At 38.7% G+C, this 25,150-nt stretch overlaps 1 protein-coding gene across 4 annotated transcripts in view; it reads right to left on the reverse strand.

Annotated features, from left to right (window-relative positions):
* The window catches only part of l3mbtl1 (L3MBTL histone methyl-lysine binding protein 1), a 52,442-nt gene that overhangs the window by 8,876 nt on the left and 18,416 nt on the right, over nt 1-25,150 (reverse strand). For all 4 annotated transcript variants that reach the window (XM_052031308.1, XM_052031309.1, XM_052031310.1 and 1 more), the window contains 11 exons: nt 23,919-24,013; nt 22,591-22,695; nt 19,014-19,149; nt 18,361-18,452; nt 15,417-15,568; nt 13,443-13,519; nt 10,483-10,568; nt 9,929-10,039; nt 8,965-9,079; nt 7,110-7,212; nt 1,118-1,315 (listed from right to left, as the gene is read on the reverse strand). In XM_052031308.1, the coding sequence (XP_051887268.1) occupies nt 1,118-1,315; nt 7,110-7,212; nt 8,965-9,079; nt 9,929-10,039; nt 10,483-10,568; nt 13,443-13,519; nt 15,417-15,568; nt 18,361-18,452; nt 19,014-19,149; nt 22,591-22,695; nt 23,919-24,013 (1,270 nt within the window). The remainder of the gene's footprint in view (nt 1-1,117; nt 1,316-7,109; nt 7,213-8,964; nt 9,080-9,928; nt 10,040-10,482; nt 10,569-13,442; nt 13,520-15,416; nt 15,569-18,360; nt 18,453-19,013; nt 19,150-22,590; nt 22,696-23,918; nt 24,014-25,150) is intronic.

Below are 25,150 nucleotides of genomic sequence, written 5' to 3' on the forward strand. Positions count from 1 at the left end.
GTTTACATTTGTAAGAAACTTCCTCCTACTTTATTATTTCTTATTGTTAACACACATGGTGAGTCAGGGACTATTGGTGAAATGCCATGACAGTTAAAGTATTTTATACCTTGAAGGATCATGGGCTTGGATTTTGCAGTGTTGGTGACAATGAAATTTTTTTGTTTGCAGTAATTAAAGCTCGGAACTACAAGAGGGTCTGGAATGTTCAAGTGCATTTAAATATATGTCCAGATGTTGTCAGTCTCCCCTGTCCATCCTTTGGTGCAGTCTTCGCCAGTATGATCTCCAGAAATCAGTGAATTGATGAAAATTTGAGTTATTATGAATCATACAAAATGCACTTGCTCCAGAAAGTTTCTGTTTTGTTGAATGGGGTGTAAGTGCATTTTAATGGATACAAAGCTATAATTACTACCTAGCAATCTATCTCAACAACAAAAAGCTAATTTTCTCTGTGAGGTTTGTAATTTAAAAATAATAAAAATTACTTATTTAATTTTAATTAGTCAGTTTATGTTCTGGTATTACACTTTTACTTTATTCTCATGGATGCTTTCCAATCGTTATTTCACCCTAGGCAGTGTTTAGAATTTGAATTGTGCTTTTTACTTTTTGGTTTGCTGTCTGTGAGAATTCTTCAATGTGATTGGCTTCTCAGTCAGCCTGATGACATAACTGTCCTGAACACCAGGGACACCCAACAACAAGCCACATCAGAAATGAATGAGTCTACACCATACAGAGATTGCTAGATCTTTAGGGACAGCATTCTTGAGGTCAGCAGCAAGCATGGTCACGTTGCTACTGGCTGCAAAGTCAAAACCAAACAGTTGAAGGACAGATTTTTTTTTCTCTCTGTCAAGCCTTGACATGTTAAATAAATGATTGCTGTTCTGTTGCTAAGTCCTTGCAATGCTGTTATCTTCCCACTGACAACAGATTACCAAAACACAAGGCAGTTTCAACATACTTGCATATCCCCTAAAAAGTTTTAATGAGTTTTCTCCTTTATTTTAGGACTAAAAGGCCCCTAAAAGGATGGAGAAAGTAACGTCAAACCTCCTTTACTACGCTTTGTTTGTTTTAAGTGGTTAATAGCATTTATCACTATTACCTCCCGTGATGTCTTGATTTCTTCCTGCGCCCAAATGACAAAAGATTTCTTTTTCGAGATGATCCTTCAGCATTTGACAATTCTAACTTCATCTTTGCTTGATTCTTTTCAGCTAGTGGGCAGCCTGATAAACGATGATGGGCAATGAACTTTCCAGTGACATGTCCTGAGCCATCACAGCCCGGAGTTGGGCACTTCCTGAGCACAAGACAAGCCAATGAGATTCAGTAACAACGCTAAGTGAACCCATTTCTGTAAATCTTGGCATAACATTGATGGAAAGACAAAGTCAAAATATACAACAGGAAGATGCAACGAGGATAATATATCTCTTTCATATGATGGTTCAAACAGATTTTGTCAATTCTGCTTTTGGCATAATTACAGCACTTAATGTTAAGAAAAAGACAGGCATTGCAAACAAACATAACCACAATTGTAAAGTCAATACACAAAAACTTTTTTTTACCTTTTAATCTTACACTAAACACTGTCAAATCCATATTTTAGTAAGTAAATAATTAAGATCTCAGATATCTTTATTAGTCACATGCACATCGAAACACAGAGTGAAAAGATCTTTTGCGTACAGTGTTCCGGGGGCAGCCCGCAAAGTGTTGCCACTCTTCCGGCGCCAACATAGCATGCCCACAACTTCCTAACCCGGAATGTGGGAAGAAACCAGAGCACCCAGAGGAAACCCACACAGACTCAGGGAGAACGTACCAACTCCTTACAGACAGCGGCCGGAATTGAACCCGGGTTGCTGGCGCTGTAATAGCATCACGCTAACCGCTACACTATCGTGCCTGCCCATTAGATAAAATGAAATATTTTTCCTATTTTTGATGGGATCATATGAACTCATTGGTTACAACAATGGTGACCAGATTATCAGCCTAGTGCTCAGAGATGGCTCGCAGGGTGATTTGGAAGAGGCCTGAACTCAACTTTTATGATTTAGGAGGAATATTAGACTGAGTCAGTGGTCATTCTGCACAGATACAAGTGCTCTGCTGGATGCCAATCCAGTGGTTGGAAACATATTCCAGCTCCCTTTTAGGAGTGGCTCAAACCATTGTCTTGTGATTCAAAGGCTGGAATGCTACTACCAAGCCAAAAGCTGATGGTTACAATGGACAAATTCTTCTCTGCTATATCAGCAGAGCTTTGGTCCAAATTAAAATATTTCTGTAATGTTATGGCTCATGGTCTGATCTGGTTGACTGGTTATGGATTCATCCAGCCTAGTTATATAAACTACACAGAGAGAAACTCTTGATCATTGTAGCTTTGAATGTTACATCTGTCAAATTAACATTCACTAAAATGGAAACTGGCTTAATGTTTCCTTTTTGATCAGTGATAAGAAAATGTTGGTACAATATTCCACAGTGGCAACACACTCCAATTTCACAGCATAAACCCAGTTGGTTGGATACTGATACCTATGATGACACTTTTGTAGTTATTACCTCCATTTACTAAATCTTCAAGGCAATTATATTTAGTTATAGCTTAAATAGCTTCCAGTTTCACAAGAAACATATACTTGACTTTCTCCAAATGCTATTCCCTCTTAAGTTTTTGCCAATTCGCAAATCTCATCTGAATCAGTTTTCCAAAATCACCAACGTGGACTTGTTTCATGCAGCAATAAGCAAGAAGCTGGAGGAACTCAGCAGATCAGGCAGCATCCGTGAAGGGAAATGAACAGTCGACATTTCAGGTCGAGACCCTTGGCTTCGAGTCAAGACCCGAGGCTTCTTGTGCGTTGTTACAGATTCCAGCTTCTGCAGTCTCTTGTGTCTCCTGTCTGGACTTGTTTCATGATGTTTAGGGGGACACTTAACTACATAAAAGGCAGACTGGGTGCTTAATTGGATAGTTCCCAAAACAGATGTGGGGATCGTGATGCGTAATTAACCCCAGCCAATGGCAAGTGATGTGGAGGCTGTGATGTCTGCTCATTTAGAAGAATGCTGTACGTAGCCGACATTAACTATTCAGTTGTTTATCACTTCAGCAGGAGAGGGAATTTCAGGAATGCCTCCCAGCACGTAAAGCTGAAAGTCAAATCACCTGCAGATGCTGAAAATCTGAAACAAAACCAGAGAATACTGGAAATACTTAGCAGGTAAGGCTGCACTTATGGGAAAAGAAACAGGAGTCAGAGACCCTTCATTAGAACTGAAAAGGAGACAAAAGAAGAAGCTTGTAAAGCTGCAGAGGGGATGGGGGAGGGTGATGTCTTTGATAAGGTGAAACCAGGGTGACAACGGGGATAGGTTGTAAATGAGTTTATTTGGTCAATGAGTGAATGGAAACAGTTAGAGAATGAGAATATTGACAAAAGAATGTGGGAGCTGCAAAATACAGAGCATTTAAAGCTGTCTGATATTCGTCACAGCCTCCTGGGAGTCCTTAAAGACAATCTTTAGGGAAACCATTCAGCTTCATTTACTTGCAATAAATATGCTATAGAGCAGAGGCACTGCATTATACTTACTACCCTCTTTCAGAAATGGAGGATAATGTGAAGCAGCTACAGCACTGCATGACTAAAGTAATGAACAATAACAAATCTTGATTTCTACTTTTTCTTGACTGCTCTAAACGCTGGCAGATGGCCAGCCTGAGAGTCACAGAAGAGAGTGCAGGTACCAAGAACTTTCCTCTTTAAATGCAGCACTGAACACTCTGGAGCCGGAAATGGAGAAGAAAATGTCACCACCCACGTGATCCAAAAACCTCCAGATACACACTATAGACAATGGGAGCTGTGGCTGTAAATGCCATGAGCCAAGTCCCAAGCATTGGGTGCAGTGTTGCATGAAGTTGAATAGCCTCATACAAATGGTCAAGGCATGTGAGTGCATCATCAAGTGCCATATCTCACTAACTGCACCACTGTCTGAAGTATCATATCCCCATCTCTTACCTGTCAATAATTTCCATCACAAATCAGACCCATGCTCTTATCATATCCTCACATACTTAAAATTGCTGCAAGTCTCACATTCCTGTCTTACAGCTTACGTATGTTTAACCACAACTTTCAATTAAACACATGTGTGACATTCCCTAACTCCCTTAACCCTTTCTTGAAGAACAAAGTGGTGCATAAACAGAAGTACCTGGAGAGAGACTGGTGGATCTACATGACGCTACACCAATGGTGAAGATGTTGCCTGTCATGAAGATGTGGCCATGACTGAGAGTGTGGTCTGCAGCAGGGCTCAGATTACATCAGTTTCACATCCAGCAATCTCTTCTCATTTCTAACCGATAGATGGTGCATGCATACGTCACTTTCTTCCAACCTCATCTGTTTGTCTCACTACAACCCTCAAACGTTCCTCCTTTCAGATAACAACAAATTTCAATGTGGCCAGGTGGTGGTAGGAGAGCAGTAATAAAAATGCTCTGTCACTAGGTTTAACGTGTTAGTTCACTAGCTCAAATACACAATAATTTAGCTTTAAGTTGGAATCCGAGGCAATGAGTCATTGAGCTCCAGTGGTCTGAGGGGAGTGCAAGTAAGAAGGATTAGACAGGGGTCTGCTCCCAGAAGGTGTGGCCATGCACGTGTTCTGCTTCAGACAACTCACATGAGCATTTCAGTACAGCAGAAATGACTAGTCTGTTGGTGTCCTTGCCAGAAAGCTTGTGTACAGTGACCTGGAGATTTGAGGTTCCAACACTAACCAGTGTGGGGGTTTTGCAAAGAGTGTGAGCCCAAACATTCCAGGCAGTAAAGGAAGGACCTAATCATAATGCAGTGTCTCACGGCAATCCTTCATCTTCTGGCAATCAGTAGAAGCAGAAATCACTCAACCTCTAAGGTCCAGATAAGCCCAGACTTTTGCTATCATGGTTGTGGATATCTCTGTTCAAAGGAGTTGGATGTTACAGAAGTCCAGAAATCTATCTGCCAAAATATCAATCAATTGCCGAGGAAGGTCAGTGGGTGAGTGGCAGATTTTCTGTGGAGCAGATCTCTGCTGACTTCTCTCAAGGTTTATGGGATTCCACCACTGCCACTCTTTCAGGATCTTTCTTGTGGTTTGTCAGCCAGCCAGGCCAGATTGCAGCTGCCCATGCTTGAGATCATTCTTCATGAGCAAATGCAGTCTCCTCCACTGAATGATATACCTGTCTTCCTCCTGAAATGATACAGCCACAGGAATCGCACTGGCTAAGGTATGCAGAGGACAGGCACTAAGGGAATGAAAAGGTTGTTTAAGTAACATTTGTATTGGTTTTGCAACATTCTGATTTATAAATTTAGTCTGAAATGTTTTATTTTGTATTGGTTTTTATCTTATCATCATGGTCAGGTGGACTATGTGGTAGAAAAAGAAAGATGCTCAACAGGGAATTTTTGTTTATTGGCAGCACAACCACGTATGTTGTTCAGAGAGCCCAGCCAAATGTGGTCTATCTTGATTACTTCATCCATTCTTCCAACTTCTGCTTCTCTTCCTCCACAACTAGTCAACTAAAGATTGTATGGAATAAAAAAGACCACAATGAATCTTGTGACGTACTACGGTGAGGAATCCAGGATCCATTCACCGCAGTTCAGGAGCAAGAAAGTTGCTTGAGCACACCAACAACCTGCCCATCAGACTGTGAAGATGAGGCCTCTTGTCAAGAGCCCTCTTCTCTCTCTTTTGCTTTCCTCTACCACATCTCATCCTGTCCTGTATGTCTCTTATTTAGTCTCCCAGTAATGCTGTACTCTGAAGGATGTCTGTTAAAGTACCCATGCCTGACAGCAAAGGAATTTCACAGAAGCCTTGAAGTCAATTCGAAGTCTGTTTCGGTTCATGGAACACCACTTCTTGTTGACTTCAGCAACTTTAAAGAACTTTAAAGACCCAAAATATTTATAAGATTACAGAAGTAAGCAACAAATAATTCAACAATTAAATTGAAACTCATTGATAATCTCTTTAAAATAACTGATGAAGGAAGCCCTTGCAACTGCTAATCGTTGCACATTGACAGCTTGGATCTGTCACCTCGTTACATGGTCGGCTGGAGTTAGTGGTATCCACCAATATAGTGGCTGGAAGACCTCACACCACAAACATACCTACGTACATTGGTCGCCATGTTGAAAAGGCATTGGCAACCACAGCATTCAAGCAACAGAAAGACAACTTTGAGTCTGACACAAAGCTGAACATGTTAAATATAAGAGAATGACTAATCTCTCAACATGATTCAAAAACAGTCAGTGCATTTATCAAATAACAGAATAAAGAACAGGCTGATCATCCACTGAGTTTGTGCTGATTCTTTGTAGAAAAATCCAGTCAGTTCTTTCTCCATAACTTTCAAAACTGTTACTTTCAGATATTTAACCAAATCCTTTTTAAATCCACAACTGAACCTGCATCTGCCACACTTTGACACTGTGCATTCCAAATGCAAAACTTTTCCTCATTTCATTCCTGATCTTTTGGGAATCACTGTATATTCCATCTCCTCTGGTTCTTGATCCCTCTGCCAGCAGGAACAATTTCTCTTGGCATCTGTCATGATAAAATACTTTAAAATTTGGTGATTATATGTAGCTACTCTGTGCATGTGTGCAAGCATGCTGGAACAGAGCTGTCTTGTGCCTTTCACAATATCTCACAAAGGAATCATACTCCAGCTGGCCTGAATTAAAATTCTGTCAGATGCAAATGTAACCAGATACTCTTTAACTGAACTGCAGTCCATGGACAGCAGACTTGAGTGAGCAGTTGAACTAGATTTAAGAGTTTTCACTATGCTCTAATACCCTTCACATAATAAATCCAGCAGTTTTACTCACAGTAACAGTGAGCTGAATCATCCTTTTTTGTTGAAAAACATGGAAGCAGCTCACTAAACTGTTCACAGCAATTGAACTGTGTTTTTTTTAAAGAGTAAAGGATAATGTAGAGTGCTGAAAGCCTGACCCACTGAGATGTTCTTAAATTTGACTGATACTTACCGATGATGGGTAGTATACTTTGGACCTTTTGTGTGACTAACGGTCTTCCACCCTTGAGTTGGGCATCGTTTTTGTCCAGGATCAGCTGAGGAATCTGCTGATTCTGTAAAAGAAAGCTGCATATTTAAACTGTTGCCCCCTATTAATATTTTCCTCAAAATCACTGCAAATTTTAAGCGATAAATTTGACCACCAAATCAAGTGAATCTGGATCAGATAAGAAGTGAACAACTGAAAAATATCAAACTTAATTCTCAAACCATCCTCTTTTGGTTTTTAAATGGAGACCAGATGGGCCAAGCAACGATCTGGCCTCTGAGGAGGCCATTAAAATATTATGATGAGGGTATGTGTTACTGATTTAACCTGCCTTACAGATTTAAAACAGCAATAAAATTGAGAAAAGACTGCTTTGTTGAAGTGTCTTCAACTTGGTAAACTGGTTTATTATTGTCTAGGTATTATTACCTAGGTAGAGGGAAAAACTTGTCTTGCATACTGTCCATACGGATCATTTCATTACAACAGTGCATTAAGGTAGTACAAGGTAAAACAATAGCAGAATGCAGAATGAAGTGTTACAGTCACAGAGAAAAGTGCAGTGCAGGCAGACAATAAGGTGCAAAGCCATAATGAGGTAAATTGTGAGGTCAGGAGTCCATCTTATCATACTGGGGGACCGTTCAATAGTCTTGTAACAGCAGGATAGAAGCTGTCCTTGAGCCTGCTGGTTTGTGCTCTCAGGCTTTTGTATCTTTTGCCCAATAGGAGAGGGGAGAAGAGAGAACGTCGAGGGTGGGTGGTGTCTTTGATTATGTTGGCTGCTTTACCGAAGCAGCAAGAAATGTAAACAGAGTCCACAGAGGGGAGGCTGGTTAACCTCCCCATACACACCACCCCAGTTTCCCCACTATCAACCCACCAACTTTACCTGTTTCCCTGCACACCTCTAGAACACTCAGATCCAAAGTCCCCTTCCCCTACACCACTCTCAGGATTGGAACACCTTTGAATGTAGTAACACACATATCTATGCTGCTAATCTCCTGTGAATCCATCTGTGAGATCCCTATCTTCTGCTGGGTTGCACGCTCTTCTGAATTATAAAAGGGAGCCAGACCTGTTAATCAGGTTGATTTCCGGGCAGGAAACCTGTTAGAGAAGAGACAAAACTGCACCCTTAAAATTAATCCCTCCCACTGTCTAATCTTACCATCCTCTCATGAAACTTGCCCCAATCAAAACTCAGACAAAAGTATTGTAAAACATTCAGAACATTAGTCATTGAAAGTGCATGCTTTCTGTCCAGCACAACTTAGAGAATCTGTGGGAAATGTGTCAACTCTACCGAAATATAGGAAAGTAAATGTATAACAGGAAAATAAATGTAAAGTCATTACAAAGAAAGAAACACTGAACTTCAATCTGAAATCTTTTGAAAATAATACATAAGTTCCCCTTAAAAATAGGTGCAGCATAAATTCCAGAGATAATATCAAAATTATTCAATACACCTGAGTCTGCGATAATCATTTGTCCGCTATTAAATCAGAGAGAAATAAATTTTAAAAAATGCAGACATTGGAAGTCTGAAATAAAACAGAAAATACTGGAAATATTCAGTAGGTCAGGCAGCATCTGTAGAGACAGAAAAAAAATTAAAATAAATTTATTTAAAAAATTATAAAAAATAATTAAAAATTTTAAAAACATTTAAAAAATACAAAGTCTTTGACCTGACTTCTCTCTTCCTAGATCATGCCTGACTTACTGAGTATTTCCATCATTTTATTAATTTATATCCTGAAATTAATATTCAGTGAGTCAATAAGGAGAGTAATGGCACTGTACTCACTGGCTGGTTGATGGAGAATATGTCCTGTTCTGTTGCACCACCCAGCAGGATGGATATCTGGATCATCAGTGTCTACCCAGTAACTGTAAGCATGGCTACATCCATCAAAACAGATCTGTTACAGAAGATAAGTTGCAAAAAAATATAAACCATAATTGTTTAATTGCTAATATTTACAATATGACACTCAGAACTAAAATGTATTGTAACACTTTTGAACCCACAGATGTGCATATGAAGCTCATGAATGGGTGCCAGTGAATGGTGACATGTGGTTCCCCCAAATAGGATAGCCTTTTAAATTCCTAGATTGTTTTCAGGGCTGTAGGAAGCTAGAACAAGTTTATTTTTCACTCCTCACAAGTTTACAGGCATGGCGGGTGGGGGGGTCCCAGAGATATCTGTGCAAATGAGATGCCTTTTCCCCTATGAACCCACATCCCTGGCTGTAGAGTCTTGCAGCGAGCCGGCGAAAGTAATCCCAGGATAGTCAGGCAGCTCATAGTACTTTGTATTTTAAGGCACTCAGATTAGTTGAGTACTTTTTGTTTGCTCACAGGAGCAGCTGACTGTATTCTTTGAGTTAAGATTTTCACAGAGTTTTGATATTCGAAAGAACTAAAGAAATCTCATTTGGCAGTTCTTTCTCATCTTTGCAGAGCACAGTATATAACACAATATGCTACTTCAGTTATCTAATAAATACCCATTTTTTCCAACCTTACAGCAGTGACCATACTTCAAAAAAATTTTATTGCCTGTTAAGTGCTTTGAGATGTCTCGTGACCATAAAAGTGCTAAACAAATGCAAGGCTCTTTTTACCAAATGCACTTCCACCTAATTAGTTATTTTGATGAGAAAAGAAAGAAACATTGATAATAGCATGCCAGAGTTACAATATACTGTCAACACAGCACAACAGTTGAAAGTGCTAAATATTACTGAGGAAAAAAAATCGACTACCTTTAATCTGTGGTCATCAATATCTATAATTGTGGCTACACGAATCAGCATTGGATTACGTCTGTCAACAGCTTCCAGCTTCATGTTTACCTGGAAGCCATGAGGAGGACGCTGAAACAGAAGAAAATGAAGTTTAACAACATTGAGAGAGAAACAAAAGACTGTAGATGCTGGAATCTAGATGAAAAACACGATGATGCTGGAGGAACTCAGCAGACCAGGCAGCATCTGTGGAGAAAAGCAGGCAGTCAACGTTTCCGGTCAGGACCCTTCCTCAAGACTGAAGACAGGAAAAGGGGAAGCCCAATATATAGGCCTGTATATTGGGCTTCCCCTTTTCCTATCTTCAGTCCTGAAGAAGGGTCATGACACAAAACATTGACCGCCTGCTTTTCTCCACGGATGCTGCCTAGCCTGCTGAGTTCCTCCAGCATCATCGTGTTTTTCATCTAACAAAGTTGAAACTTGAGTCCTGTTTTACCAGAAGAATCCACAAGTTAAACATTTAAAACTTTTTCTGGAAATATTTTAAATATGGAAAGCATTTTACTTACCGCTTTAAATGCACGTGCAGGAGCAGCAGAAGATCCAGTTTCTTCCAAATAACTATCCCAAGAGAACTGTTCCGGGTGAGGATAGCCTGGAATTTCAGAGGTACCATTAGTCTTGGTACCAAAGAAGAGATTTTGGGATGGACTTTTACTGCTTACTGATCTGTGTGCCTCTGCTTAGATTCTTATCTAAAATCTGCAGCAAACAATAGCTGGCTGTCAGATAGCAATAGCCTACCCCCAAGGTCAGTTGGAGGGAGATTGTTTGGGGAGAACAGCAGGCTGGAGATTTCCTGGCTTTCTTTCTGGCAGCTATTGCGTTCCTCTTGGCCTTGCACTGAACAATAACGGGGTTACCTCCTCAGCCATCTTCTGGTCCTATCATAGAGGCCGGGCCATTTCCCTGCTTGCTTCCACACTTAGGGCCCAAGTGATGTCATCAGAGCTCAATCCTCACATGAAAACAAAAGGACCCATAAGTGAAATACTGCTGCTGCTGGAAATCTGAAATAAGTCAGAAAATGTTAGAAATATTCAACAGGTCGAGCAGCATCTCCTGAGGAAGAAACAGTGTTAGCGTTTCAGGTTTAGAGAAAGTAGGGAGGAACAGGTAGAACTAAAGAGATCTGTCACAGGGTGAAAGGCAGGAGAGACTGAAACAAATGTGCTGGTGGAGCTGCTGAACGAGGGTGGTTAGGGCAAATGTCTGACGGCGGTGACATTTCAATCCTCGATCCCACTCCCATCTCTATCTCTGTTGTAACAAGCTCAAGAAACAGCACCTCATCTTCCATCTTGGAACATTACATCCTTCCAAATTCTATGATAAATTCAACTATTTCAGAAAATCAGCCATTCCAGCTTTATATCTCACATTAGGCAGCTGGCACGGTAGTGGTTAGCGTAACGCTATTACAGTGCCAGCGACCCGGGTTCAATTCCTGCTGCCTTCTGCAAGGAGTTTGTACATTCCCCCCACGTCTGTGTGGGTTTCCTCCGGGTGCTCCGGTTTCCTCCCACATTCCAAAGACGTACGGGTTAGGAAGTTGTGGGCGTGCTATGTTGGCGCTGGAAGCGTGGCAACACTTGCGAGCTGCCCCCAGAACACTCTACACAAAAGATGCATTTCACTGTGCGTTTTGATGTACATGACTAATAAAGATATCTTATCCATCATTCCATTCTTCTTCTCCTTGTAATTTCAGACTGCATTTGTTTCCTCTTATTCACACCACCTCTCCCCGCTCCCGCTCCTGCTCCCACCCCCCCCCCCACCAATTTCTTACACTTAATTCGCCTAATTTGTGTTATTCACCAGCCTTTTACATCTGGCTCCACCAACACTTTTGCCATTTGATCTCTTCTGCCCTCCACTCTATCACCGATCTCTCATTTTGCTCACTTTCTCTTCCCCCTTTTCTCTGCAATTCAGAACTTGTCTTGTTTCTTGCTTTTCCCAAGTCTGATGAAAGGTAACCAACCTGAAACATCAAGTCTCTCACATGGATGCTGCCAAGCCTACTGAGTATTTCCAGCATTTTTTATTTAATTTATTGAAGAAGGACACAAATGATTTGAATAATGGTACTGGCCATTATTGGAAATACATTGTTGGGCCCAAAGCAAGTAGCAGTGCTGAATCCATTCCAGAAGATAGGATCTTCAAACCTCATCCTCCTTCTTACATTGCACTTCCTTATCATCCACAATACCTTCTGACTTTCAAACTACAGATCGAGTAAGCATGTACCTCTTAATTTCCCCCACTTCCCACAACACAGTCTTACATTTGTTTCATGTTCCTTTCAAACACAAAAGAACTATAACCTGGACAGGCAGTGGACCAAGTCCAGAGAATGGCAATGATGAAGACATACTCTCACTTGATTTCACAATTTCAGCCATATATCAGAGGAAAGCAGAGAGGCAGGATCCACATCTGATGAGACATTGGACACAAGCACACCGTAATTAAAGGGCAAGGAATGTGCTGGTATAATTGTTAGAGTATAGCTGCAGAAAACCCAGGGGAGAACCTTGAGAAGCAAATCTACAACAAAAGACCGATACACACACACCACAAAATGCTGGGTGCATTGGGAAGCCTGTTAAAAAGTCCATATTCTACATCAAGGTGAATAGAGGGATCCAGCACTATATTGCTTAGAACAGAGCTTGGAGCCCAATTATTGCAGCAAGGAATTGGTAGGCTATATTAGTAGACCATGATGGCTGATGAATCATTTTCCATTTCAGCACATTGGTCTGACTGCTGCCGTGCAAGGCCAGATAGTGCCATTGTGAGTCACAATTCCAGGCTTTAAGGAAGATTTCAGAGAGTCAAAGCAGCTGAGCAAGCTCTCCCTCAACAAACTGCGAGCAATGCAGAGGTGCTGCACCAGAGGCACCAACCTGCTGTCTCTTCCTGGGAGACATTATCGTACAGTCTGAAGACAGAACTTGTTGGCTATGAATTGTTTAAGGTTGACCTCTCTTTTTTCTCCTAGTCACCTTCAACTTCAAGAGGTGGTGTTAATTATGAACCCATATCTGTGAAGGACTGTCCTGATCAGAAAAATAGTACCTCAGTACCTGCCACATTACTCCCTCTCAACATGAAAAATTTGCAGCAGTTATGGAATACACCAAAATCAAAACAATGAAGAATTAAAGCAGAAGTTTTAAAGAGCAGTGGTGGTGAAATGGTACAGAGTTGCAGAGGGGAATGCTACATGGAAGTCCAGCAGGAACTGTATTCTAAACATCAGCACTAACGATAATGGAAATGAGCTCAGAGCAGCAGAAGAATTTGGGGACACAAGTTTACAAGGTGGAAAAGGCTGTGAGTTTTATTTTGCCTTCCTTTCAAGTGTCCATGATATCTTTCATCTGTCCTCTATCTGGCTACATGCAGTATGGGTAAAACTTCAAATCCTATAAGGTTAAGAATTTTCTTGTCTTACCTTGTGGAGGTGTCAGTGGTTTTCCATGTTGCTGGCACCAACCTACAGGATGGATGTATGGGCTGCTGGCATCACACCTAGCAGAAGAAGAATTTGTTAGGAGAAGATTACCCACCCTTGCCTTGCTTAGGGTGCTAAACAGCAGAATGAGACCCAAAAGAAGGACAAAGATAGAAACAACATTCTAAAAAGATGGTTGATTGCTAAAGAAATGGACCTTCTGACTTCTGGTGCATCCTCAATGCTTTGCCTCACACCAGAGAGTCATAGAGATACAGCACAGAGACAGGCCTTTCAGCCCGTCGTGTCCATGCCGACCATCAACCACCCAATTGCACTTATCCTACATTGGTCCCACTTTTTATTCTCCCCACATTCTCATCAACTCCCCCCAGATTCTACCACTTACCTGCACACCAGGTGCAATGTACAGTGGTCACTTAACCTACCAACCTGCATGTCTTTGGGATATGAAAGGAAACCAGAGCACTCAGAAGAAAGGAACAAAAAAAAATCTGCTGGAAGAACTCAGCGGGTCAAGCAAAGGGATGGTTGAAGTTTCAGGTTGAGACCCTGCACCACACTCAAAACATCGACCATCCCTTTGCCTCCACAGGTGCTGCTTGATCTGCTGAGTTCTTCTAGCAGTTTGTTTTTTGCTCCAGATTTCAGCATCTACAGTCTCTTGTTTCCACCCAGAGGCAACCCACATAATCACAGGGAGAACGTGCAAACTCCACACGGACAGCGCCTGATGTCAGGATTGAATATGGGTCTCTGGCACTGTGAGACAGCGACTTTGTTAGCTGAGCCATCGTGCTGCCTATTCCAGATCATTTTACCGACTGTACTAGGATGAGTTGACTGATTCTGAGGCCACTGATCAGAGGAGAGGAAAATTTGGGCTTTATGTGTTAAACAAAATGTCTACATGTCATACAATATCATGAATTACAACACTGTACAATGTCAAAGCAATTGTTACAATGTCATTATCAGTTTAATTCACAACCAAAGATAAAACAAAGTTCAAGCTGAAGTTACATCACAGGAATAGTTTAAGGTCAGTAGTTCAGAATCAAAGCTGACAAGACTTAGGTACCATAAACTGTGACAGACTGTGAAATGTAAATCTTCTGCATTTAACTTTATTTTTCTTGCAAGTTTGGAGAGTAGAGCTGGCAGCATCACTGACATTTAAGACATTCGTTATTTGATTTACCAACTGCCCAGAAAAACAACAGGACATAACTGCTTTTCAATGCAGCTCAAGCAGTGCTGGAGTTATGCCAGCTGGTACATTGCTCACATGAAGCGAGACAGACTCCTACACATGAAGAATCTGTAGCCCAACTCTTTAAACAAAACATATTCAAAGTTCTAATCTTATAAAGTACATTCATTTGTAATGATAGAAACTGAAACCATATGACGCTGTATTATTATAATTAATTCAAATGTTATGCCTGTCACAAGTTGCTGGAATATGACATTCATTAAGATCTGTGTCCAATGACTTATTGAATTTAACTGCGTTAGGATTAGCTTCCGATGAAGGGATTGAACCAATAAGACAGGGGAAATCAAGAGTGAACCATTCTGGGTAACTTTTACTTTCCTTAAGCTCCAAATGGCTCATAAGCTCCACTGACAGAGTTTACGAGGAAGTCAGATACCAACCTATTCAGGTGCTGCTTGAGCACAGGAAAAAAGAAAGAAATACAAAGATTCTTTTTAAAGGTAAAAAATGAATGTCAAACCACCTCGGGATAATTTAAATATTGTCTTTTTTTTTGCTAAAGAAATTTATCCCATTCATCTAAGCTTAAATTAGCTTTGTTTTCTTATTGTATCTCATTCTCTGGCAGCATTTTTCTTTCATCTTATCCTTCCCTGCTGCTTTCCACAAGGCTTTTCTGGTTCCTATTTATATGTTAGCCATCCCAGATTCAAAGACCAAAATGGAAAGCCTACCAGTAATCATATGTGTCGTCCCAATTATCGAAATGCACCAGAAACCTGCTTTCAACTATATCTGTCACTGTGGCAACACAGATCAGAGATGGATTCATTCTATCAACTGCTTCCAGTTTCATTCCAACACGAAATCCCAAAGGGGTGACCATCTGAAAAAGAATATCATTAAAACTTTAGCTTTGAACCATTTTGCCTAATAATATGCATGAACCTTGTTCTTAAAATGGCTCTGTTTATCCAAGATCATAAGATAATAAGAGCACAAGAAATCAGAGCAGCAGCTGGCCGTACTTTCCTTCAAACCTTTTTCTCCATTCATTAAGATCATGGCTGATCCACCTCAGTGCCATTTTCCAGCACTATCCTCATATTTCTTGATTCCCTTAATGTTCAGAAATCTATCAATCTCTGTTTTGAATGAGCTCAACAACTGAACTTCCACAACCCTCCAGAGTTGAAAATTTCAAAGGTTCACCACCCAAATCTCAGATCTAAAATGCTTACACCTTATTCAGAAACTGTGCCCTCTGGTCCTAAATCCTCAGTCAGGGGAACGTCTTCCCTGCCTGTTAAGCCCTTTAGTTACTATGTACATTTTGATAACATCTCCTATTCTTCTAGACTTGAAAGAATACAGTTCTAGTTTACTCAATTTCTCCTCACAAGGCAAACCCAACATTCCTGGAACCAGTCGAGTGAATCTTCATTGCACTTCTTGTCATAGGGTCATAGTCATAGAGCTATATAGCATGGAAACACACCCTTCAGCCCAACTTGTCCATGCTGACCAAGGTGTCATTCTGAGCTAATCCCATTTGCCTGCATTTGGCCCATTTGACTTCCTCAATAGCAAGTAAATCCTTCCTAAGGAAAGGAGACCAAACCAAAACTGGACACAATACTTGGGTATTGTTTCACCAACACTCCATAAAATTACAACAAGGCTTCCTTACCCCTGTATTCAAATCCTCTTGAAATAAAGGCTTACATACCCATTTGCCCCTGTATTCACTTGTAACAAATAACTTAACTGCTTTTAGAACTACTGGACTCCCAAGCAGTTTGCATATTTGTGCACTTTTAATTGTAATCGGGACTTAACTCATAATTTTAAATCAGCTTTCAAATCAGGAAGTGACAACCGCCACATGCACATTAAAAACCCTTCTATTTCTGCCGACTCCAAAAATGTAACTTTGAATTATAGCTTTCCCCATTTCTGTTACAGCCATCTTCATGGCTTCTCACGTTAAGACTGTCAAATAAATACCTACAGTGTTGAAGTTTATTTAGGGACAGTTGCAGGTATTTATTCCTATTAAAGTCAATCTCAGAACATGTCTGATGTGGACCTTCAACCTTCTTTACCACATCTGATCATAACTTACCACTTTGAAATCTCCCAAATTCAACTGATTCAGTATCCACCTCCTTTTGGAAGGCGGTACACCAATTACCCTTTTGTTATGAAGAAGCACTTCTTGATTTCACTGGGGATGACCTAGCTCTGGTTTTAAGATTATATCCATTGCACTTAAATACTCCTCCCACAGGAATTATTTTGGCTGCAACCCCTTTATAGAATCTTTATCATTTTAAACATTTTAATTAAAATCACATTATTGAACTTAAGGGAATATGAACCAAATCCATGCAGCTTGTATCCATATCGCTTTGTAAGTTCTAATATTATTTTGCTGAATTTATGATAAATCCCCTTCCTGTATATCCTTCCTGAGAAGTACTGTCCAAATTGAGTTTGTTGATAGTTTAACTTAGAGGATGCAATTTTGCAAAACAGTACTAAATTCAGGTTGCTAAAAAGCATCTCATTTTAAGCAATTTTTATCTTTTCAGACTGAATTAGAAATCTTCACCATAGGTGTCAAAGAATAAAGCATAAATGGACACAGTGAGGGCAGATCATCAGATTGATAAGACCATAACAAAAGGCTTATGGAATCATAGCTCAATGATGAAATGTATGCAATATTAAGTTAGTTGGTAATGATGAGGTTAAATAAAACCTTAATGGGACCCCAGCAAGAATACTGTGTGCATTATTGGGTTTTTATTGAAAGCAATGGTCTGAGACTTCAGTTAGGAAGGGTTCATTAGGATATCATCTAGCATGAACAGACTTGAAACATTATGAAAAATGTGGGATAGTATGATAGAATTATTTAGAATTATCATGTAAGAAAACCAAATTCAAAATAGAATAAATACAGAAAATTTAAGAAATGTTCAGCAGGTCTGGAAACATCTGTGGAGAGAAAAAACAGAGTTAACATTTTGGCTGATGACCTTTCATCAGAATACATTAAGTCCTTTTTTCCCTACAGATGTTGCATGACCTCTGTTCATTGCCAACATTTTCTATTTTGTTTTAAGATGTCCAGCATCTGCAATGTTTTACTTTTACAGAACAAGGGTGAGCCTTTCTCTGCTTCTGAAAAAAATTGATATAAAAAGGACCAACAAAATTAAATGAAAAAGGTAAAACGTGGGGTCTTAACCTTATTCACATGAGTAGTTCTGAAGCTGTGGAATTCAACTCCAGAAAATAGAGAGTTAAAGGGATAAAGTGAGCAAATGTGATCAAGACTTCCTTGTGTAAAGGGCAATCATGAACATTGGTTTGTTGGGCTGAATGGCTTCCTTCCACATTCTAATTTCTTTGTATTTTCAGCAATGTGTTCGTTGCACCATTGTCAACAATATTAATAATACATAAGAATGAATGTTACTAAATTATATTACAAATATACCAGAAACAGTTGCCTTTAAATTCTTGCGAATTGTTATATTAAAAATGTATCAAATTCCCCTATTATTGCAAATCTCATTAAGCAGATTCATAGAAAACACTACTTTCAATGCACAACTTGTTTAAGCAGCCCAATCTAAGAAATTGTTTAAGGATGGTGTAGGTGCTTACTGTATTTTGATTGATGAAGAGCTGCTTCGGTGCAGCTTGGGATTTTGTTATCCTTAGGTAATTTGGCCAGTTGAACTCTTCCTCTTTATACCCTAAAATGGGAACATAATGGCATTACTGATACAACTGATATAATCCTCTACAAATTAATATCAACCTGTACCCTAAATTCACATCAACTTCAGATTCATCCCCTGAGGTTATTTATTTTGTTTAAAATGTTGTCCTTTTGATTGTTCTTGTGTTGCTTTGACGCCATCTAGTGGAAAGCGTATATTCTTGTTCCTTTTACATGATTCCTCGACTGCTGCCACACAACAGAACAATCCTAGACATTGTCAAAAGCTTTAATTTTATGCACAAAACATTAATTATATAGCAGAGCACAGCAAACATATTTGTCAATACAGATAAAATCAATTGATTGGTTCAGATAATACTACAATTTAATGCAATCAAATCAAATTTATCATAACATGCATAAATCTTACTAAATATGATATAAATTGCTGCCACATCTACAATTTTGAACTGGTATGTATTATACTAAATGTCTCCAATATGAGGGAGGGTGGTCATTTTAACTCACAAACTGGGATGATTGGACAATAATTATACCCAAAGCTAATAAGACATGTCAATGTGTCTCTCACCTCTGGGAAGATATAATCGATGGCCTGTCTTCTCACACCATCCTGCAGGATGGATGTCTGGAGAATCAGCATTCACCCAGAAATCGTGACACTCAGAATAACCATCAAAATGGAGTCGCAAGCGATAACCACAAACCTTCCAAAAAGAAAATACTGTTATTAATCTCCTGTTGTAGGGAGCCTTCATGCAGTTGAAATTTTAAATTGCTTTCTTTCTTCTCATTCTGTTGCCTTACCTTAAATCTGATCGTACATATTACGATATATGGATAACAAAAGAACAAAAATTGGTAATATTCTTTTTCTTATTCAGACTTCATTTGAAAATTTTACCACTTCTAGTTTACAACTAGGTGAATCATTGATAGGCAGTCACTAACAAGAGGCAATAAATTAAGTGGCAAAGCCTCAGCATTCTTTCATGTTTTTCAATTAACTAGAATAAACTATAGCAACTGGATTTCCAGCAGAAATGAATTAGTTAACCAAATCAAGAATTTTTGTGACATTCATGTTTGCTGGCAGAATCACGAAGCTGCATTCTTCATGAGACTTAGTTTTATCTGTTTTCCATCAACTGATAAGCAACCTGCTTTTATTTGTATTATTTTCCTGTTGCATCACAAGCTTATGGCCACTTTATGGCTGAAAAAAAAGGTGAATGATAGGCCTCTAAAATGTTGTCCTCTATAAGCTAAAGAGATGTGTGCCAGACTAGGACAAGAACAAACTGAACCTCCTTTATACCACAAAAATAACAGGCAATCTCTACTGGGCACCATCCAGAATGAGATGATTAAGATTTGGAACTCAGTGCTAACCAGCAAGCAGTCTTGCAACTCATCTCTGCTCTTTACAAATGCTTGTGCTCTAAACATTAATTCTAGCCATTATGTTAAATCTAGACTATTCACAAAAATAAGAGCAAACAAATAACTATTTCCAACTACAAAAGCAATAGGAAAAAAACAGCCAGATGAGGCTATCATATTTTCACAAACAGGAGATTACACAAAACTTCACAGTAACGGGCATTTCTCCAATTCCTGGTCACGTGTGGCTTGCTTGCAAGCTACAACATAAACATTATGTCATATTGTGCATGGACTTGGGTATCTGCTGTTCCTGTGATTGACTCAATTATGATATCCTGCCTTTTCCACCATTGGCAATGAGTGAGAGTTATGAGATTTAAGTTTAAGAGATTTTTCCACATTTCCATCTTGTGACCAGAGTTCATTTGGACTCCTTTCAGTACTGTTGAGAATTGAAAAGCTTAAATTTCAATATCAACTCCAAAAGTATAAGAGGTTGTAATAAAACTGTCCAGCAACCACTACAACACTCAGGAGGGTGCCTATGAGCAAAAGGAATAGGAGCAGAAATAGGCTATTATATAAATCTGTTGCATCATTCGTGAAGATCGTAGCTCATCTTCTACCTCAGCACTGTCCCCATTTCCCTTGATTTTTTAAATATTTGCATCTAGTCTGTCAAGCCCTTTGAATTTTTGTATGTTTTGATGAGATTGCTCATTTTGCTAAACTTATAAAGATGGTTAGATGACGCTTTTTTTTGCCTGGAAAGTCACAGTTTGCCAAGAAGACAAAAGAGGCTACATACACTGAAATCTGGGACAAAACAAAAGAACACTGGAAGAACTCAGCAGGTCAAGCAGCATCTGTGGAGGCAAAAAATGTAAGTCGATGTTTCAGATCAAGGCCCTACATCAGGACATCCTGCTGCACGGTCTCAACCCAAAACCTTTTGCCTCCACAGATGTTGCTTGACCCGCTAAGTTCTTCCGCAGTTTGCCAAGTACCATTACAATTTTTTTAAATGTCTAAGGTTCACTGGGAGCAAGTTACATGCATATGGAGAAGCAAACAAAAGAACATGATTTGTTGATATTGCTTGCCAAGACAAAACTAATGTGAATTAGTTGCCACATCTATAATTTTCAGCTGAGTTAGTCTTACAATCACACATTGACCAAAATGCAGGAGACGTCAATCAGACCAAGGTACTATCAATGGACTGAGAAAGTATACATGATCACTGTCCATACAACTGATTTAGTAGATTGCACTCCAGCAAGTAGTTCAAATGAATAATTACGATTACTTGTGATAATTATTTGCTGATTCTCAGATGACAAACACAAAGATATTTATCTGTTTGCCATGGCACTTATTTCGTTTTTTCTCTTGTACTGTGTAATCAAACTAGCACTAATAAAGCATGTGTAGGAAAAGAAATCATTCTACATTTTGAAAGTTTTTGGGGTCCAAATCTGGTGCCATATAGCCAAGTTCTGCAGGGCTGTTATTCCAATGGTGGGCTTGAAGTCACAAAGTGTCTCACAAGCTCTATATGTACTCCCATGGAAATGGCAAGCATCATTAAGAATGCTTATAATGTCCCTGCACTTGAGACATTGTTTTTTAACCTGCTCAGCAGATCACTCACTAAGAAGCCTTTGCAAACTGTGTTAGAAAGGCTTAAGATATTGAACAAGAAAAGATATACGGGCATGGTAGTTAAGGACTGAATCAGAGAATGGCATCGGGCATCAAGATTTAAACACACAATATTTATTTTTTTCTTTCCAGCTCAAATTAAAGAGTATAAATTCCACTTGCTCAAATCCCTGCAAATCTCTGGCCCTGAGCTGTGAACAGATTAATCCTATATTCATTCACCTGTGATGGATCCCAGTACAGTAACTCATTCTTAAACTACAAACAATATTTGGGCCTCCTGTGAAAAAAAAACTTTCCTCCTTTGAACCCATGTTAAACCTGATTACCTCATGCTTCTTCACATTTAAAACCTTTCACGACAGCCAGATTTTCAATGAGGCTTTTCGTAACCCACTCTATCTCTGCCTCCAGAGCTTGCATCTGCTCTTTTTATTTTGTTCCTTTGGAATCTTTACTTTATCAAAGACATATAAAGGCTGTTATTGTTTTGTGTGGAGACTAGCTGTTCACTGACTGGTAGAGCTTCAAAACTGCTATCATTTATTATTCAAACTAACAATCATTGCATGTGATAGAAAGTTTGTAACATTCAGATGTATTTTCTGCATCCTGAGACAGGATCATATGGGACACATTTGTTTGATACAACTCCATTGCATGGGGTCATATGATTAATTTGCTTTCCATATTCTTTTCTTGTCAATATCCCACGTCTCTCCCTCTGTTTATTGTTTTATACCTGTCACACAGCAGCTCTCTGTAAGACATTTATTTGCATCTGTCACAAAGAATACAACATTCAAATGTTAATGAAGTAGATCTGGTTACCTACACTCAACTCACATATTATGTCTGCGCATACAAATACATCAGTCGATTATTCTTCTGAAATTATTGACTTTAATTTCAACAGTTCACAGTGGACGTTTGGCAGGAGGCTCATGTGCTGAAACAAAACTAACGAATATATTTAACTGAAAGCCAATTTACATATGTAAATATTATATATTTATATTTGCACCACATGGAATCATTTTTAGATGTTGATTACTTTTTCTACTGTGAACATTAAAAATAACTGAAGCTTTCCGTACCTCAAATACGGTGAGTACAAAGTACATAGATGGATGTGTGGGATCAATACCCTCTAACTTCATGCCAACCTTGAATGCATTCTTATTCTGTGGAAAGGACTGATACTGTTCAAGGAAAGAAAACTGTAGTCACATTTAAAAAAAATAACAAAATTCATCACTATGAGTGCAATTAATTTAACTAAAAACAACCATCTTTATTACTTTATGCTCTGCTCTCACCCCCCACACCCTTTGTATATTTAACCATTAGTGCAGGCAGTCATGAGCACATGGAGCAAATTTGCCATCTTATATGCTATAACCCATTGTTCGAAATTGATTTTACATAAATAACAAAACCAAATTAATTAAAACATGTTTTTGTCTAATAAAACAGGTATGTCAAAGACTCAGGGGAAATCTATCAGAAATTTGTTTTTAAAGTCATTATCCAAAGAATTCTTCTAAATGCAGAAGCTAACAAAATTGACATTTTTGTTAATAACTGATAAAGTAATAATCAATCCAGGAACATACTCCATACGTCATAAATTGTTACATATCAGTGACATTAATGCATAACAGCCACTATGATCTGACTACATCCTCAATTTCTGGCAGGACTATATTGTAAGAAAGAAAATAATCCCAAAATTTTTCACCATTTGCACTAGTAGCTGAAAATGAATATTTACCCCCATCACATCTTAAATTTGATAGTCTTGCACACATGTAAGACAATAATGGGTCTAAAAAGAACTTCAGATATATTTCTTGCTGTTATTTAATCAGTTACTTAGATTAACATCTATATTTGTTCCTGAGATAAAGTAACTTGCTTCTTATTAGATATCTAGCCCAAATATGGAAAACGTCATTTAATTGAGCCCATTATCACAAAGTACTACTATGCCAGCTTTGCAAACCTATCAAGGCACAAATACACTTTGCCCTCCATTTAAGTAGACAATCTTCTTTGAGGATAACTGCTGTTGCTGTATAACAATACAAAATAACGTTGGTTATCACTGGTCCTGCATATCTGAATCAATGCCACTAAAAGGATAAGACCATGCAACAAGTATGACCTGAATCTGTAGGGAACAGAGGAGTGTAACTAAGTACCACCAAGTAGATAAATTTAAGCAATGATGGGCTCATTCACTGTAATCTTCACAAAATGATTCGGCTGGTTAAATAATTATCCCCCACCTTTGTTTCTTAACACTCTTACATTTTACCCTAAATCTCAGGGTCATAATGAGTGAATCAGTTCTGCATAAAGATTGAGTCATTTCAGTCAGATTTATTATTTCAGAAAACACTACGCAAGTAATGATTATTACCTCTCGAAAGAGTTTGACAGGAGCAGCAAAAGCCTTTTCCTCTTCTAAGTATGAAGCCCAAGACCAGATTTTATTCTTTCCAACCACAGAAACAGCTAATAAAAAATACATGAAAGATTAAGTGATATTTACATTATTTTTAAATACAGAAACATTTCCTTGCAGAATACCAAATTCATAACTAATCATGTGCTGAATTGGATTGTTTTTGTTTAACACCCATTTTGCACAAGGAGATCAGTTCTAACATTAACTTATGATCGGACAACAGAACAAATTTCGCAATAGAACAAATTTCCTTTCAGCTGCCAAGGATTAAAATCCTCCGCTCAATCGTCCAAAACAGCCTAAAAAATATCATTGAATATTATCTAGCAGCTTTCAAACATCCCTTAAACTATGCATCTATTGCACAGATTCATAAAAAGAATAAAGTAAAAGAACTATCAGAAAGAATATGCTAGTATAATAACAGTATAAAATATTACACAAGATATATAATTCAATGCCACTTTTCACTCCTAAATCTTAATGAGGATAAATGTGACAATATTGCGGCATGATATAGTTGTACTGAAATTTGCTCAGCAACAGAAATGCTACCAAAAGCACGTCATCAGCAGATTGTGTTCTAATATTTTATTAAATCTCTGGTACCATCCTTGCTTCTGAGTAATTTCTCACAAGCTTCATGAAAAAGCATGGTCCCATATTTTTATTTTGTATCATGCACTTTTCCCTATTTGCAATGCAAGTAATGTAGATTCAAAGTATTTCTGACTCAGACCAAGGTGCAGCCAAAATGGATTAAGTTGACAAGCAAGCAATAATTATAGATCTCTCCACAAACATTCTGCATTACTTATGTTGCCAATTTTAAAATCATATGACCACTGCTATCCAAGTAACTTGGCAACTTAATGGTAACAGTACCAAAGTATCAGGCCATAAAAGTGCAAGTGTTCTTGTGATCATTGCAAGTTTTAAAAGTTTTGTGACCTCATCCAGCATCCTCCAAGTCTTAATCAAAAAAATGTTTTCTCATTTGTTCAGTGGTAGCACCATTACTTCTTATTGAAAATGTTGCAAGCTCAAGCTCCAATGAAGATTTAGAACACAATCTAGGCTGAACATCAGAGTGACTAAGCAGTGTTAAAAGAATTGTCTATAGGAGAAGTCATTAAACTTATGAGTCCATTCAATTAAAATATCTTGACAAAATTTTTTCAAGA

This window comes from Pristis pectinata, chromosome 16 (assembly GCF_009764475.1).
Source record: "Pristis pectinata isolate sPriPec2 chromosome 16, sPriPec2.1.pri, whole genome shotgun sequence".
Classification (NCBI taxonomy): Eukaryota; Metazoa; Chordata; class Chondrichthyes; order Rhinopristiformes; family Pristidae; genus Pristis; species Pristis pectinata.